This window comes from Carassius carassius, chromosome 13 (assembly GCF_963082965.1).
Source record: "Carassius carassius chromosome 13, fCarCar2.1, whole genome shotgun sequence".
NCBI classification, from domain to species: Eukaryota; Metazoa; Chordata; class Actinopteri; order Cypriniformes; family Cyprinidae; genus Carassius; species Carassius carassius.
Window position 1 is genome coordinate 34,034,175 of NC_081767.1, and position 17,500 is coordinate 34,051,674.

Sequence of the window (17,500 nt, forward strand, 5' to 3'; positions counted from 1 at the left end):
GATTATTACAACACAATTTATTTAATGGAGGGATTGGGATGCGACGCTGATGGGACGATAAGAGACCGAGGAAGGGATGGACCCGCAGAGGGATTGAAATAATGCCGTGACCTTTAGGCTCACTTACAGAGAGGTTAGCGAACGGGAAACACGCCAGCGCTTCTCTTCTCGTCTGCCAATGACTTTGTGTTTTGTGTCCTTCAAACTGCATTTCTTCACATTTCACTGATCATGCAGTGACTTTGTGTTAAAGTGACTTTGTGTTATTAAAAAACGTTCTTGGAAGCCCAGCATAGATAGAGAATTATTAGTTTGATTAAATGCTATGCTCTCTCTCTGATAAGCCCACATCTGAATCAACCAATGGTGTGAGTTTGGGGCGGGACTAGCTGCCTGTTTAGCCAATGACGAACAGGAGGCGGGGCAATGGGAGTGTTTAGCAAAGCCCCGAAAATAGCAATTTTGTTTTTATGTTTGATGCTTTGATTTTTTAGAAATTATAAGTGGAGTTAATCTCTGTGATTATTGAAATTTGCCTGTGAGGTTCTTATGATGTGTAGAAATGAGTGTAATGCAATGTTATTTTATTATTATGTTTATAATACTCAATATATTTATTTTTGTAGTACCGTGTGTTTATATTATATTATATTATATTATATTATATTATATTATATTATATTATATTATATTATATTATATTATATTATATTATATTATATTATATTATATTATATTTGTAGTATAAAATGTGAGTTTAGTAATATTAATATATATATATAACTTTAATTTTATTTTAGTTCAAGTTTTAGTAATATTATGTGCTTTTTGATTTTTAAGTATCTCTGTCTTATTTATTTTTATTTCAGTTTTACAAATTTTAGTTCTTCAGCTTAAATTAATTTCATTTTTAAAATGTCAACATTTTTTATTGCATTTATGTCAATTCTAATTGTCATTATGTTTAAGTTTTCCCATGTAAATTTTATATTTTATTTTATTTTTGACTTTTATTTTATTTCAATGAAGGAAAATGATTTTGGATAGTTTTAGGTTTAGTTTTACTTAACTAACTTTTTTGAGTTTTGCCCTGACTGTAACAGAACCGATAGTCTGCGCATTAAGTTTAAACTCATGACAGACATTCATATGGAAATCACATGTGCTGATTATTTATTTGTCATTTGCAGTGTTTTGGAGATCGTTTGCTTAAAGGCTCAATAGAAAGATGATTGACGGCTGCTCTCAAGGTTCAGACATGAGCAGATAAGATGGCTAAGCGGCGTCTCGCTCACTCACTCGCAGCCCGAATCTACCACACACTGTACTAAAAATAAAGTGTGTGTGTGTGTGTGTGTGTGTAGGTCATGTGGAAGGGTAAGTGTCTCTCTGACCGCTGTGTTGAGCTTGTTGCTGGATCTTCTGTGTATTTCAGACTCAGTTAAGAGCCACGGATGACAAGACAGTAGCAAGATAGATCTGACACACATACGCAATCATACACACACGTGTGTCTCGAGGGAAGACGCCATTTTTCTTCCCAGTGTGAGAGGACTAAAGGACATTTTATTCTGAGGAATTGATAGATGTCTTCACACTGATGTCTCTGTTTGATGAAAATGTGTTCATACTCAGGCCTCAATACAAGTTTGTTTCTTCGTCAGATTTGGAGAAATGTAGCATTGCATCACTTGCTCGAATGGGTGCCGTCAGAATGAGAGTCCAAACAGATGATAAAAACATCACAATAATCCACAGCACTCCAGTCCATCAGTGAACATCTGGAGAAGAGAAAATCTGAAACACATCCAGCATTAAGATGTTTTTAACTCAAACACATAGAGTCTATAATCCATAATAACACTTCCTCCAGTGAAAAAGTACATCTGCTGTTGTCTCTCACATCAAAATCCAGACACATATCTGTTTAAACGCTGCTTGATCTGTGCAGATTTCTCTCCTGATTCAGACCAGAACACTTTTTCACTGGAGGAAGTGTTATTATGGATTATAGACTCTATGTGTTTGAGTTAAAAACATCTTAATGCTGGATTTGTTTCAGCTTTTGTCTTCTCCAGATGTTCACTGATGGACTGGAGTACTGTGGATTATTGAGATGTTTTTATCAGACTCTCATTCTGACGGCACCCATTCACTGCTGAGACACTGATGCAATGCTACATTTCTCCAAATCTGACAAAGAAACAAACTCATCCTAATCTTGGATGATCTGAGGGTGAGCACATTTTCAGCAAAAATTAATTGTGCAGTGCAATTCCCAGTTATGCTTTAAGAACAACATGCAACAGTCTTGGTGTATTTCTGATTGTGGAGGGTTGCTCTGTTTCTTTTCCTTTTACACATCCGGATCAGTTCGGCTGTAAGGGATCGAGCAGCTTTCACTCTCCTCTTTCCATTTGCTGATTACATCACCTGCTGCTGATGGATAACGGCTTGCGTCCGGTCAGGAGGTGACGTGGTTGTTTGTGTGTGTGTGCAGCATGAAACAGTGCTGGTATTACCTGTATACGCTGGTTTACTTCTCATTAGGTGACGGTAGACGGCTGCCACTTCCACTGTCCCTTTCTCTTCATCCCACACACAGAAATACCCTCTTTACTAGTTAACATCTGTCTCATTTAGAGATAAACTTTCTCAGATGCACTCACTGGTGCTGTTGTTTTCCTCTTTGTTCTGTCTGTCTCACTCAGCGGCTGATAAAGAAACAGAAATACACTCAAGCACAGATAACCAGTTCATAAAAGAGAGTGTCAAAGAGAGAGAGAGAGAGAGAGAGAGAGACGGAGAGAAAGAGAGAGAGAGAGAGAGATTTAATGGGGAGTAGTGATTGTTCTCAGAAGGCACTACTCTGAGAATCATACATATAAAATATATATTTATTTAAATATATTTAATTAAAAACTGTAAAATCCTTCTGTCTCTGTATGTATATATGTGTATGTATACATACGTATGTAAATATGTACTATAGTGAACAATTACAGAATATATTCTTTATTATATTATTATTTATATTATATTTTATATTATTATTTATATAATTTTATTACAAATTAAATACAGAAACGATATAGCGTATATATTTATACATTATTTATATTATTATATTGTTCTCGTGTATTTTTCCCTGTAATTTTCAGAGTAGTTATAGTATGCTTCAATAAGACTTTGCATATTCCATATTTTGTAGTGATTTATGCTGATTTGATCCCTATTATAATTAAGAATAAATGATAGTATATTTTCATCTTTCGCTATTTCTTTCCGCATCTATACTTGTTAATATGCAGCATTTTCTCAAAGGGAACATTTGTGAGCATGTCCTTAAATTCTATTGTGTGTTAGTGGAGGTGTTGAGCTCTTCTGAAGTGTGTACTTGGTTCCTCAGTGGGGTTAAGTGTATCTCTATAGACTATCTGTGCTCTTCGTCATTCTGTTTATCAGCTGAAGCGGGTTTAACAGTGCAGCTGATGTCCTCTGCGTTTCACAGTGTTGAAACAGAGGATAGAAGACAAGCCGGCACACATGCCTTCTTCATGCTTGCAAAGTGTTTGTGAACCTACACTCTTGCTTTTGTGCTTTTGTGACTTCTGCTACCTACAAATTGATGAATTGGATAAATTCATGCTTTTTCTTACCTTCATTCGATTGCACGAAAAAGAGTAAAATGCTGTGACTTGTAAAGCATGTCGCACAACAGAAGGCTATTTATGAGGCTTTTTACATGCTGAAATGTTAAAACATGATAGCAACATAGTAAAGCGTGCTAACAATGTGCTAAATCTTGCTAACAACATGCAATATTAAAACATGTTTAAAGTATGTTACTTCACGCTAGCCATATGTTAAAACATGTTAACAACATGCTAAAACTGTTACCAATTTGTTAAATCATGGTAACAACGTTAAAATATGTTAAATGTAAAATATGTTTTTTTCAAACGCTAACAAGCGCTTACATATACTTTTTCAAAACTCTTAACACAGACCTACAAAACACAACTGGCCAAATGGATAATTTTCTTCTCAAAAACACTAACTAACTTTATCAAAACACTGGAAATCGGACTCAAAATTAAATTATTCTGTCAAAGAATAACACTTGTTTTCACTTCACAAGGTACATGCAGTCAATCAAAGTACACCAGGTTTCAAAAAACTGGCTATTGTTGACATTACAAAAACTGCATAGACTGTTATGTTTCAGTTTTACAGGTATTTGCATGCAAAAAAAAAAAGCATAAAATTACTGTATCTAATCTCCACGATCTTCAGGGTTAGGCCACATGTTTTCATCAACATCACATCTGATATTATCCAAGACGATGCACCTGGGATAAAACCACTCAGATCCGCCCTTTCCATTGCATTCTTTACAGGGACAAAAATTCTACGTATGCTTTACTATATGACCTTATTGACATGTCATGTAAGAATAGAAACAATCCATGTTCAATGCAATATTTACCTGTTGGTTTGTTGAAAGGTGCGTATAATGGAGGCAACCGTTAACCACCTCAAATTGGGCTGCACTCTTTCACCAGCCTCTCTTAATGCAAGACCGTGGTTGATTACATGGTCAATGATACAGCTACAAGATAAGCATCTCTCTCTCTCTCTCTCTCTCTCTCACACACACACACACACTCTCTCCAGCTGGCTGTCATCATGGAAAAACATGCAGGAGTCGTGGTTGGACGAGGGGGGTAGAGTGAATGAATTCTCGTTTTATCTGCTTCTGTAGACGGTACGTTTACAACGGTCAGTGTGCATTGCGTTGATTTTACCACGATTAAGTGTAGCTATGCATGACACAAATGCTAAATGTTAAAGAAATATTTACAGATTTTTTAATACCAACCAACCAATACAACCAAAATACCCTAGCAACCACTTTCAATGCCCTAGCAACCACATTACAACACCTGAACATGAATCATAAGCAGCTCCTCCTGAATAATGAATTTTTTTTGCTCTAGCTGTGTTTGTTTGTGAGGTGCTTGTTGGCTCACAAGTTTGTTGTTTTTTTGAAGAATCCCACTCAGAAGTGGGGATTCGCCATCTGGCCACACACACACACACACACACACACACACACACACGCAAACACTCATGACACATTAGAGTAAGAGAGAGAGGATGTTAGATCATGTTGTATCAGACAGCTGCAGTATAAAGTGCCGCTCTGAATTAGTCTAGACAGGACACCCTGTCCAACTCACTGAGATTCAACTTTATAGAAGACCCTGATGTGTGTGTGCTCTTGTTTTTGTGTCATATCAGGACACAACTCTGTATAATGACATGGGTATGACACAGGTATTACAAGGAGAGGGTGACTTATGAGGACATAACCCATGTCCCCATTTTTCAAAACGTTTATAAATCATACAGAATGAGTTTTTTTGAGAAAGTAAAAATGCACAAAGTTTCCTGTGAGGGTTAGGTGTAGGGTTGGTGTAGGGCCATAGAATATACAGTTTGTACAGTATAAAAACCATTACACCTATGGGATGAACACACTTTACACAAAAACAAACGTGTGTGTGTGTGTGTCGGGAAATACTGAGGCTGAAGAACAAATGTTTTGAATGTAGAATGTGGTGTTCCTGTGACGTGTGTGAGGTTCTCCTGGGATTTATACCTCAGCTGAAGCGAACAGTATCAGAAACGTCTCACTGAATATAACACACACCCTGACAGCGATCCGAATCGCCGGATTCCCTTGCTACTTTGAAGAATTCCAATTACTGTCAGTGTTTGCCGTGCGTGTGCGTGTGTGTGTGTGTGTGTGCGTGTGCGTGTGTGTGTGTGTGTATTTATGTGTGTAGTATGCCATCCACATCACAGCTCAAGCATCACAGACAGTTTGTTGTGTGTGTGTAATTTTCACTATAATTTGTGTTTAATCAAGATGCCTTGATTCGTCCACAAATATCTGCATGTTAAAAGAAATAATAAATTAAATTCAGTGGAAAATCTCAAATACTAGCAAACCGAACTGCTTTTGTTTACTTTGCCCGGCCTGCTTTAAATTGGCTTTCACACTGACAATGTATTTTATGGGCTTCCTAAACTTGGGAGGGTAAATCAACCAGAACCGGATGAGCCATACACCACACTGACCTTCTCTCTGTATGCAATCTATAGAGCCGCGAGGATATATCACCCAACAACAGAGCCAATCTAGATTCAATTACCACCTGGGCCAAGAGTGCAATTTATATCTAAACACACACACACACACACACACACATACGTGTGGACGCTCCTGAGGCTGTGAGAGGTCGCGCTGCATGCATTAAACTTCTGTGTTTACAGCTGAGATCAATGAGGAATTCAGCGTCATGACTTTCTGAACATAATTCATGGCTGAAATCTCAAGTGCATCCTGCTTGCGATTCATAAGCTGAATCCTCAGCAAACAGAATTAGAATTTATTGCCAAAATAAATTTCCTTAGTCACAAAGGTATGTGCATGCATTTGCATTCTGAATAACAATGCATTGTGATGATGTGCAATGTTTTATTTGATTTATGCGAGCTCATGAAAAATCTGGATATGAATCTAGGTGCTGCTGATTCTGCATGAACGACTCACTTTTTGGCAACTTTTTGAATCTGCTTCTCAAGAATGTCTCTTATTGATTTTGGATGGGCAATTCTGCTTTTACACTGCAAAAGGTGCTACTTTGTATTTTTGTCTGGTTTTCTAGTACAAGTATCTAAACATTCTTAAATCAAGATACATTTATTTAAAATGCAAAATGACGTTAGATTAGAAGTTATGTTTTATGAGAAATTCATCAAAATGAAGTGAGTTTGATGCTTAAATAAAGAGCAAATATCTGCCAGGGGGATCAGAAAATTAAACTTGAGAGTACATTTGATTTTTCTGACCCCACTAGCAAATATTTATTCTTGTTTTAAGCACAAACCTCATTTTCAGACTTCTTATCTTCTTATGTGCCGTTGTGCATTTTAAATAATTTTATCTTGGTTTAAGACTGTTTAGGTATTTGTGCTAGAAAACAAGACAAAACAACACAGAGTGAAAACTAAGCAGGTCAAGATGGTGTTGTGGCATGTAAACCAGATTGAGCAACGCTAACCCAGCATGAAAGCATCCAAAACACACTGTATACTGGTAACAAGAAATTAAATCTTCTTAACTGGTCACCAGATATGCCAGCGGATCTGATCTAGGCTTTTTCCCCCACAGAGGTTTATTTCAGATCTAGTATATGCTTTGATGCATGTTTGTAATTAAATGACCAGAAAAAACTGAAGTGTAAACATTTCTAATGATAGTTTAGTTATAAAACATTACAAATATGTGCCTTTGAGCTAGTTTGAAGTCAAAAACCCCATTGGTTGATCGAAGGTTTTTAGTGGTGCAGCAGGGCTCGAGAATGCGACCGTTTTTTTTGTTTTTTTTTTTAAAAAAATGAAAAAGCAATTTAAATGTCAAAATGGCAATCAAGAAATCAACCAATACACTCAAAAAAAAAAACAAAAAAAAAAAACAACATGCATAATTTTTAATGTGAACGGTCAAAATAAGCCAATTGAAAAGCAAAAAGTGCTCAATATAAGTGACTGAAAAAAGCATTTCACACTCATTCATGCACACACCATGACAGTCAAAACTGTGCCGTTTATTGATACAAACTGTATGATAATCCAACAGTAAAATTTTTAAACAGAATACAGAACTTCACACAATCAAGTCCAGCAGCTTTCAAGGATATTCCAATCTGGGTGGTTTAAAAGATGCATGGAATAGCGCCATATTCAGTTTCGATTCTGATTCAATTATTAAATTGTGCTCTGTTTTCAGATTTAAAATATCAGAGCTGTCGTGTCATCTCCCTCCACAGGTATAATTCACGTTTTGAGAGTCAAATCCCTGTCCAACTCTTTACTGTGTAACGTAAGCCACTCTGGCCACAGCTGATCCCTTGACTAAAAGTGCTATAGTCAGCATCAGCCGAATCAGCAGTGGCCCACTTGGGTTTGTTAACCAATAAACCCAGTTTAAATGTTTGAAAACCCCCAAACCAGCCCAAATTTTGTCCACTCGCGCATTTAAATTCAAAACTGCCCAGTCTGGCAACACCGGCTGTGAGATCTAGCGAGAAGCATTCAAACTCTGCACATGATTCTCCATTATAAACCAATCAAACAGTGCTGACGCACAAAACCAGAAGTAGTAACGCTACCAATAGCCATGGTGTTGTGATAGAAATAGTTAGATGTTCTAGGGCAGTGGTTTTCAACCTGTGGTCCGCGTGGTATTGCAGGTGGGCCGCCAATTACTGTTAAAAGAAATAATATTGTTAATATATGTAAAAATGTCTAAGTCATAACATAACATCATTTCATATATATAATTAAATAACAAAAAAGAAATATTAAACTGTTTCTATGCTTTCACAAATTCAAACATGCATAAATGACTGTTGTGTTTCCTCCTGACTGCTTGCTCCGGTGACTATCTACCCGCTGCCGAGCACTGCCTGGATCGGGTTTTCCCGTTTTGCTGAGCGGTGCCAGCCAGAGTTATTTTCTGTTCATTTCCAGTCCATTCTAGGGCTGTGCGATTAATAGAAATCGTCATAAAATCACGATTTGAGCGTGCGCGATTTCTAAATCGATTTATAGCAAAATTTTCCGCGGCCCTGACCTCCCGTAGTATGCTATCCGATCCAATCAGAACGCACTGTGCCTAGCGCGAGAACAGAACAGACCGGGCATATGCCTAACTCCAGGTTCACACACTGTCTGTGATGCGCCTTTTTTCCGAGGCCCATGTTAACGGATCAGAGCGTTCACACTGCACGCGGTAAAAGGCTAGAAATAAAAACGTGCGAAAATAATTAATATCAAACACACGAGCATAGAGAGAATTGTGAGGCACAGGACGCAGTTTAAGTGAGAGGAGACAAGTTTTAAGTGCGCACACTCTCTCCGCGCAGAGCAGCGTGTATCTGAGCAAGCATGTCTGGTTTTGTGACAGAGCAAAGGAAATCTGCGTGCGAACAGAGAGATTCGCGCTCGTGCATTATTTTAATGTGCTTTCGCGTTATATTTATGCGCTCTCGCTGCTGACCGCATACACGTATACACACTGCAAACACCTGAGGCAACGCTACAATTAATGAGCTCTATGAACAATGCATGGCAAAAAAAAGAAGAAAAAAAAGTCCCTGGACACAAGATGTTTTTTTTTTTTTTTTTTTTGCCATAAGTCTATACATTTTGTTACATCTTTACTATAGTGATAATTTTTTACTTATGTCTGTTCTAGAGACGTTAAATTATTATTTTATAAAGCCTATAATTGGTTTTCATTTGGAAATATGTTTCAAATTAATCCTGAATGCATTTATGAATGTAAAAGCATATCGGTGTGTGTCACAATTGCTAAATTGATCAAAGAAATCGCGATAGGTTTTTTTTTTTGTCCATATCTCACAGTTCATTCAATAAATACAGTTAACAAACTAGCTTCTGAGTAGCCTACTTAGTTATTAACTCAACAGTATAGCGGGGTCAGTTAATTTTTTTGAAGTGGGCCGCGCAAACATATGTGTGTGGTTGTGTGGGCCGCGAGTTGAAAAAGGTTGGGAACCACTGTTCTAGGGTTTGTAAAACCTTTTGAGAGAGAAATTCAAAAATGCTGGATTTGACATTAACACACTTTTTATTTGCCACTGCATTTTACAGTTTTTGAATACGCTGACTTCTGGCTGTAATTCTCCTCCAGGTTTTACTGGGATCTCACCATGCTCCTCCTGATGGTGGGAAATCTCATCGTCATCCCCGTGGGCATCACCTTCTTCAAGGACGAGCACACGCCGCCGTGGATCGTCTTCAACGTGGTTTCCGACACCTTCTTCCTCTTGGACCTGGTGCTGAACTTCCGCACTGGGATCGTAAAGGAGGACAACGCGGAGATCATTCTGGACCCTCAGCGGATCAAGATCAAATATCTGCGCTCGTGGTTCGTGGTGGACTTCATCTCCTCCATCCCCGTGGACTATATCTTCCTCATTGTGGAGACGCGCATCGATTCGGATTTCTACAAGACGGCGCGAGCTCTGCGCATCGTACGCTTCGCGAAGATCCTCAGTCTGCTGCGACTGCTGCGGCTCTCGCGGCTCATACGCTACATTCATCAATGGGAGGAGGTGAGAGCATCGATTTAAAGCGCATTCACTGTCTACATTTCATTTAATAATTCTAAAAAGAATATACAGAGAAATATCATTAGGACTTAAACACTTCAGACCTTCAAAAATGCCAGACAATTAATTAAGACAAGACAATTAAGACAAATTAATACAAAAATAGTCATAATAATATATAAAATATTATTATAAAATTATAAAATAAAATAACAACAATAAAATGAAAAATTATTATTATTATTATTAATGTGAATTTATTTTAATAAATCTAAATGTATACAAAAATTTAATTAGAACATGACCACAAAAATTGAAAAAAATGATTATTATTATTATTATTGTACATTAATTTTAATAAAAAACAAATATACACAATAATATCATTAGGAGTCAAACACTTCAGACCTACAAAATGCCACACATAACCACAAAAATGTATAATAAAAATAATATATAAAATATTATTATAAAATTATACAAAAATTTAATAATAGCAATAAAATAAATTATTATTATTATAAATATTAATGTGCATTTCTTTACACTATAACTTAATTAGGACTTAAGCACATCTGACCTTCAAAAATGCCATATAACATGACCACAAAACTTTATTATTATTATTATTATTATTAATGTATATTTATTTTAATATTTCAAAAAAAACCTCTGACCTTCAGAAATGGTAGACAACACCACCACAAAAATTTATAAAATGTATTATAATTATTATAATATAATATGTAATTGGAAAAACTATTATTATTATTATTATTATACATTCATTTTAATAAAAACAATAATATACAGAATCACTAAATTAGGACTCAAGCACTTCTGACCTTCAAAAATACAACACAGACAACACAGCCCCATAATGAATAATAACAATAATAATAATTATTATTATTAGTGTGCATTTCTTTTAACACCTCTATAATTTAATGTACACAATCTTTTCTTTTCTTTTTTTACGCATGTGTCATTTTAGATTCAGTCTTTAGAGTTACTCCAAATATTTTCATAAATACATGATGTAAAATTAATGGATCGCACTTCGTATCATATTCTCTTTATATTGAGATGATTCTCCTATAAAAATAATAATAATAATAATAATAATAATAATAATAATAATAATAATAATAATAATAATAATAATAATAATAATATGATTAGGCCTGTCACAATCATGATTTGTACTGCAGATTAATTGTAAAAATAATTAGCGATTAATGATTTAATTCTGTTTTATGTCATGGACAGTCTAAGCCTAATACATTATATATATTCTTTTACTTAGAATTGTATATAATATAAAATAATAATAAAAAATATTTTCGAAATAGGTCCACATGATTTAATTTAATCTTGTTTGATGCTGTAAAAATTATAATATAATATAATATAATATAATATAATATAATATAATATAATATAATATAATATAATATAATATAATACATAATATAATATAATATAATATAATATAATATAATATAATATAATATAATATAATATAATATAATATAATATAATATAATATAATATAATATAATATTATAATATAATATAATATAATATAATATAATATAATATAATATAATATAATATAATATAATATAATTCAGTCTGACTAAACCTTACACACACACACACACACACACACACACACACACACACACACAAAAACACACACACACACATTGCTTCCAAAATAAATGTTTGTGTTCACATTATATATGTATGAGACTGTGTATATCTATATGCACATATACGTAATATATATTTATATTTATATATTATATAAATCATATATAAATATCATAAAAAAACAATACATTATAATAAAACAGGCCCATGTGATTTACTTTAATGCTGTGAGAATTAATATTTATATTGTAACCTGTTATTTCAGTCACAGGATCTTAATGATTTTTTAAATATTCAGGTTCTTTTTCAGTAATTTGGCATACATCAAATTTGCTGTCTTTACATTGATTATTTATATTATTTATCATTACATGTGTTTGACTGCATGTCAACCAGTTAGGGTTAGGGTTATAAAAACATTGATATATTTATCCATCTATTAATTTTAATTTTAAAGTATTTATTTTTTTTTAAATAGTAGTGTATTGTCATATTGTAAGTGAATCCAGTTAGTCAGCATGTTATTAACTCAAACTCAGATGAAGGCTTACTGAGTGACTCAATCCGAGCAAACCCTCCGAGTTTTAATTGAGTGGATGTTTTTAAGAGCTGAAGCAGTCCCTCTCGCAAACGACGAAATGGCTCTGAGCGCTTCTCGATGGCCAGAGTTAGTGTGCGGGATCGTTTCGAAGGCGTCCGTGGAGCTTCGGTTGATGGGCCATCTGTGTTTGTTTATTGAGTGAAGCCAGGGAGTCCATCTCTATTAATATCTGCATCTGGGATTGCTCTGATTTATGGCTGGTGTCACAGCAAGTGGATGTTCTGGATGAAGAGCGTAATGTTCAGGATGGCACAGAGCTCCCTGAGGTTCTTCAAAAACACAAATCTAGTCAATCTAGGCTTGTTTGGAGTGACTGAAGTCTGCAGGAGGAGGAAGAAACTGGGTTTAACAGCGTATTTAAGGGATGTAAGATGGTTTATTTTAAATATTTTGTTTTATAATTTTTTTTTAATAATTTTATTAATGTAGTTATTTCAATGTGTTAGTTCTATTTATTAAAAAAAATAGTAGGTGATGTAGTATTTTAAACAAAGATTTTAATTAATTAATTTATTATAATGTATTTTAATGTATTATACATATATGTGTGTGTGTGTGTGTGTGTGTGTGTGTGTGTGTGTGTGTGTGTGTGTGTGTGTGTGTGTGTGTGTGTGTGTGTGTGTGTGTGAAATAATTTCTGCCATTCTGAACAAACATTTTAATTATTTCTTTTATTTCTTTTAAATCATCTCTCTTAATTAATTACATTTTTATTTTAAGAAATTTTGATGGATCAGTTAAATATGTTTTAATAAAAAAAAAATCAAATATTTAGTAACGTGCCATTCTAAACATAAAATTGCAATTAATTAATTTATTTGAAATATTTTTAATTTTTAAAAATGTATTTATTTCCATACATTAATGTATGTATTTTAATCGATTTTAAGTTATTTATTTAATTTATTTTATTTTTATTTTTTAAATAGTAGATGATGTGGTATTTTAATTTATTTATTTATTGTAATACATTTTTAAATATTATTGTTTTTTTTTTCAAATGTACCATTCTAAACAAAGATTTTAATTATTTCTTTTATTTCTTTAAATAATTTAATTTTAATTATTTTTTAAATTAGTTTTGTTGGATCAATTTTATATATATATATTCAAATAGTAGGTGATGTGTCATTCTAAACATAAACATTTTAATTTATTTATTTCAATTAATTAATTAATCTGTATTTATTTTTTTATTCATTTGAATTTGTTTGTTTGTTTAATTTTGTAACTTTTTAAATAGTAGTTGATGTGCTATTCTTAACAAATTCTAAACCCCAGTGTTTTTAGTGACAGCTGTCAATGGATGAATATCGTTATGATTTCAGACAAGACACATTATAGTTTTCATTCCCCTGATTCACAATAATGACTTTATAATACGCCCAAATTAGAGAGGATTTCCACAATCTACCCAGAGCACTTCTCATTTTAATTACTCTGCAGTCTGTTTCCATTTCACCAAATTCAAAACCCTCGTGAGTTGTCTGTTGGATTTATCCTCAGCTTTGAGCTTTTTACGAAGTCTTTTATGGGTAATAAAACTGCAGATGACATTTTAATGTAATTGTAAAACTATTGCATGCTTCAGATCTTCACTATACTCTTGTGTCCAAAAGCAACACCAGGATAAATGATGCTATAATTTGAAGTTTTAATGCATTCATGCAATCCATGAATGCATCTATTAGTTTTCTGATAAAATAAAATATTAATATATTAATATTAATAAATAATTATTAATAAAATATGAATAAACCCCCCAAAATCATGATATTTTTTAATAAAACAAAAATAAATATAAATGATTACAATTATAATTATCAATATTTATACTATTCGTACAGATAATAATAATAATAATGATAATAATATTAACAATAGTTTAGCATATTATTATTATTATTATTTTAATATTAATAATAACAATAATACTACTACTTTAAGTTTTAAAACTAGTTCTATAATTACTGCTTATAATAATTATAAATTATTTGTATTATTATTACTGATGATGAATAAAATAATAATAATAATAATAATAATAATAACAATAAAGTATTAAAATTAGTAGTCATTTTATTGAAATTTAAAAACAAAAAATAACATTACAAAAATAATACTTTGTCATACTATTATTATTATGTAATTATTTAGTTTTTAAGTTTTAATTATAATGCTAATAATAATAATATATTATAAGTATTAACATCACCATCAATAACAATAATAATAATAATGTATTAGTTGTAATATTAAAACTTAAAACTAGTAGTAACATTGTTAATATTAATAACAACATTGATATTATTATTATTTTTTAACCTTCACATATTTTTGTCATTGTTATTAAGTTTTAAATGTAACATAAATACTAATACTAATACTAATCGTTAGTTTCCACAGTACTTGTTATGTGAAATGTCTTTCTGTTTTTCTGTCTGTGTCTCTGTGATGATGCAGACCGTCAGTAATGAGGGTGACTTTTACACAACACTGCATGATTAATTCAGATGCTTTAACACTGAGTTAATGTTACAGAGAGCCAATTATTTAATCCGAGCTCATGCTGTTTTCCTCAGAAAGAGCCAGAGCGATGAGCGACGTAATGCTTTGTTTGTCATTACACTGACCTGGCAGAGGAACAGTTATTAAAGACAAACATACCACATTCTCACTGTGGACGAGAGACATAGAGAGACAGTGAGAAAGAGATAGAGACTGTTTTGATTTTTTCACTACTCAATAACAGTAGCATCATGTGAGCGTATTCCTCTCACTTAAGCTTTTAAAAGCTGTGTTTTAAAGTGGTTTTTAATAAGCCCCGGTGCAGTTAAGTAGCTTTCAATTGTAGATGCCATTAAAATCCAACTGACCGGCGGTTTCTCCAGACAATACTTAACCTCCAGATTAACCAATCACTCACTCGCGCCTTCAGCCTGTCTTCAGCTCTCTCTCTCTCTCTCTCTCTCTCTCTCTCTCTCTCAATTCAATTCAATTCAATTCAATAAAGCTTTATTGGCATGACAAAAATACATTCGTATTGCCAAAGCATGAAAACAACATATAAAATGATTTTGAACATTTAGTACAGAAAATAATAATAATAATTCAATTAATTAAAAAAAAAAAAAAAATAATAATAATAATAATAAATAAAAATAGTCAAACAGTTTATGAACATTTCAAAATTCTGTGAACAACTTAGAATTTAGTGTGTAAGTGTTTGTGTGTTTGTTTTGTGTACGAGCGTGTGAGTGTGTGTGTGTGTGTGTGAGCGCATCACTGATTGGTCGTCAACTCTCTCTTTTTGTGACAGGCATCGATGTATCTTGCCGCTAGTGTCATACATTCTCTTTTTTCACCTAATAGGTGTTGGAATTGTGTTTTGTGGTTCAATTTTAGAAAGTTAGGGCAAAGTTTTTCAAATTGTATGTAGAAAGTCCCTCTAATGTCCTCATAGTTGGGACAGCTGGTGAGGAAGTGTTGCTCTGTCTCCACCTCCCCCTGGGCACAGTGCGGGCAGAGGCGTCTCTCTCGGGGCAGCCAGCTCTGCCGGTATCTGCCCGTCTCCACAGTCAGGCTGTGGTTGCTCAGTCTGTACCTCGTCATTCTTCTTCTGAGTGTGCAGTCCTTCACTGCACTCAGGTATTCTGCAGTTGTGTAGTCTCTGTTTAGGGCCAAATAGCATTCTAGTTTACTCTGTTTTTGTGTTGTTTGAGTCCAATAGGTCAGGTAATGCTCTCGTTGAGCTTTTATGATGTGGTTGGGCCGGATTGTGTGGATGAGGGTGTCAGTGTCCTGAGGCTGGTTAGTGTTAGTGGTGTTCGTCTGTGTGTGGAGCCTCAGGACCAGCTGAATGAGTGGGCTCTTCTCAGGGCTCATCTCATGGTTCTGAAGGGCTTTATAATGATAAGAGTTGGGGTCACTCATTTTTAGATGTTTCCAGAATTTGATGGCTCGTTTCTCCACATGTATCAGGAGAGGGTATTGGCCTAATTCTGCCCTGCATGCGTTGTTCGCCGTGTTCCTCTGTACTCTCAGGATACTCTTACAGAACTCGGCATGCAGGGTTTCTATCGGATTTTTGTCCCATTTGTCGAATTGGTGATTTAGGAGAGGACCCCAAACTTCACTGCCATATAATGCAATTGGTTCTATGACTGATTGGAATATTTTGAGCCAGATTCTGATTGGTATTTCAATTTGGATAGATTTTTTGATGGCATAGAAGGCCCTTCTTGCTTTCTCTTTCAGTTCATTCACGGCCAAATTTAGGTTTCCGTTTGCACTTATCTTCAGCCCGAGGTATGTGTAGCTTGAGACATGATCAAGTTTGGTCATACCAAGGGTGAAGTTTTGTCCCTTTCCCTGACATCTGGGTCTTTTCTGAAATGTTATTATTTTAGTTTTGGTTGGGTTGACGGTCAGGGCCCAGGTCTGACAGAACTGATGCAGGATGTCCAGGTTCTGCTGTAGACCCTCTTCTGTTGGAGACAGCAGGACCAGATCATCCGCATACAGCAGGAGCTTTATAGAGGAGTCGTGAAGTGTGAGGCCAGGAGCTGCCGATTCTTCCAGGAGTTTCGCCAATTCATTAATGTAGATGTTGAAGAGGGTCGGTGATATTGGGCAGCCCTGTCTCACACCCCGCCCTTGAGTGAAGAACTCGGTTCGTTTATGGCCAATTTTAATTGCACATTGATTGTTTGAGTACATCGTTTTTATAATGCTATATGTTTTGCCCCCAATACCTGATTCTAGAAGTTTAGAAAGAAGGCCTTCATGCCAAATCGAATCAAAGGCCTTCTGGAAGTCTACAAAGCAAGCGAAAATTTTGGTTTTGTTTTGGTTGATGTATTTATCGATCAGGGTATGCAGGGTGAATATATGGTCTGATGTTCTAAAATTTGGTAGGAATCCAATCTGGCTTTTGCTCAGGACACTGTGCTCTGAGAGGAAGTGGACGAGTCTCGTGTTGATGATGCTGCAGAACATCTTCCCCAGATTGCTGCTCACACAGATGCCTCTG

At 34.4% G+C, this 17,500-nt stretch overlaps 1 protein-coding gene across 1 annotated transcript in view; it reads left to right on the forward strand.

The window, feature by feature from the left end:
• The window catches only part of hcn4 (hyperpolarization activated cyclic nucleotide-gated potassium channel 4), a 58,311-nt gene that overhangs the window by 12,421 nt on the left and 28,390 nt on the right, over positions 1-17,500 (forward strand). The window contains exon 2 of the mRNA XM_059565425.1: positions 9,791-10,214. Within this exon, the coding sequence (XP_059421408.1) occupies positions 9,791-10,214 (424 nt within the window). The remainder of the gene's footprint in view (positions 1-9,790; positions 10,215-17,500) is intronic.